General features: G+C 31.4%; 1 protein-coding gene across 1 annotated transcript in view; it reads right to left on the minus strand.

Annotated features, from left to right (window-relative positions):
* LOC128249436 (protocadherin-19-like) overlaps nucleotides 1-1,544 on the minus strand; it is a 67,117-nt gene extending 65,573 nt beyond the window's left edge. The window contains exon 1 of the mRNA XM_052973130.1: nucleotides 494-1,544. Within this exon, the coding sequence (XP_052829090.1) occupies nucleotides 494-1,540 (1,047 nt within the window). The 5' untranslated portion in view covers nucleotides 1,541-1,544. The remainder of the gene's footprint in view (nucleotides 1-493) is intronic.
* Nucleotides 1,545-1,550: the final 6 nt, after the last annotated feature.

Raw genomic sequence — 1,550 nt, forward strand, 5'->3', positions numbered from 1 at the left:
AAGCTGAAAAAAAAAAAAAAGAAAAAAAAAAGAAAATTAACACCAAATATACAGTGCGTGTGTTTTTATTGGCTAAACTGGCAATATGACCATCCCCAAGTACAACAACATCTGTTTCAACACACGATTTCACATAAAAAATCTTGCAAAACAAATATATATATATATATATATATATATATATATATAGCTCTAACAATTGACCATAATAATATGATCATATGACTATATATATAATATTAATATCAATGACTAATATGACTATATATAATACACCCCCCCCACACATATATATATATACACTTATAAATATGTATAGATGTTATTTATATATATGTATATTTATATATATGCACCCACATATACTATGTCATCACCATTATTATTATTATTATCATCATCATCATCATCATCATCATCATCATCATCATCATCATCATCATCATCATCATCATCATCATCATCATCATTATTATTGTTAAAGATACTTTACCTGGTGTATTTCTTGTAAATAGCTGGGATGTGGAATTTCAGTAGTTGAAGTGTTCCAATTTGTAGATGAGTTATCCCCAGAATGAGTGTCTCTTCTCAGTGATGCTGATCGTGAATGTGCACTATTCACAGAATCAGTTACCACTGTAATTGGAATATCATATTTTGGAGAGTCTTGTTCACAAAAATATCTCGAACGTCTTCCTTGTTTTATGCATTTTTTATTTAAATTAAAATGTGTATGCCTCTGATTTCTTTTGTGAACAATACATACAATCACTGAGACCACAATAGCAACAGAAACTATCACTGCTGCTACTACTATAATAATCATCAAGTTGATATGTATTCTGTTGTCTGATTCTGTGTCTTCAGCTGTGTACATTCTGGCTGTTGTATTGCTAACAGTTAGTGTCAAAGACAGTGTGGTTGTTGTTGATAAAACTGGTGTACCATTGTCTTTGACTGCTAATTTTAGATTATACGATCCAGCATCATTTTGGTAAACTGTACGAGAGAAAGACAAAACTCCTGTGTAAGGGTTAACTGTAAATAATTGTTTGTCATTGCCTCCAAGTATTTCATATCTGAGGAAGGAATTTACATGGCTGTCTCTATCAGAGGCTCTTAATGTTGTGATGTCACTCTTACTCTGTGGATGGTAGTGGACATCTATATTAAATAATTTAATACTTGGAAATGTAAAGTATGGTGCATTGTCATTTTTATCCATAACTTCAACAATAACATTGGCTGTATTACTTAGCCGCGGTTCGCCATTATCTTTTACGATAGCCTTAAATTCGTACATGTCTTGTTTTTCATGATCCAAAGATTGAGCTGTTGTAATAAATCCAAAATTGGAAATCTTAAATGGAAGAACATAACCATGCTCATCAAACAAAGAATATGATAGTTGTCCTCCCAGACCTAAATCAGGATCTGTAGCATTGATAAACCCAACGGGAAAATTGGGTTCTTCATTTTCATAAGTTAAGAATTTAAACGTGCTTTTTGTAAAGTATGGTTGTACATCATTGATATCCATCACTTCAATA

This window comes from Octopus bimaculoides, chromosome 14, assembly GCF_001194135.2.
Source record: "Octopus bimaculoides isolate UCB-OBI-ISO-001 chromosome 14, ASM119413v2, whole genome shotgun sequence".
In the NCBI taxonomy this organism is placed as follows: Eukaryota; Metazoa; Mollusca; class Cephalopoda; order Octopoda; family Octopodidae; genus Octopus; species Octopus bimaculoides.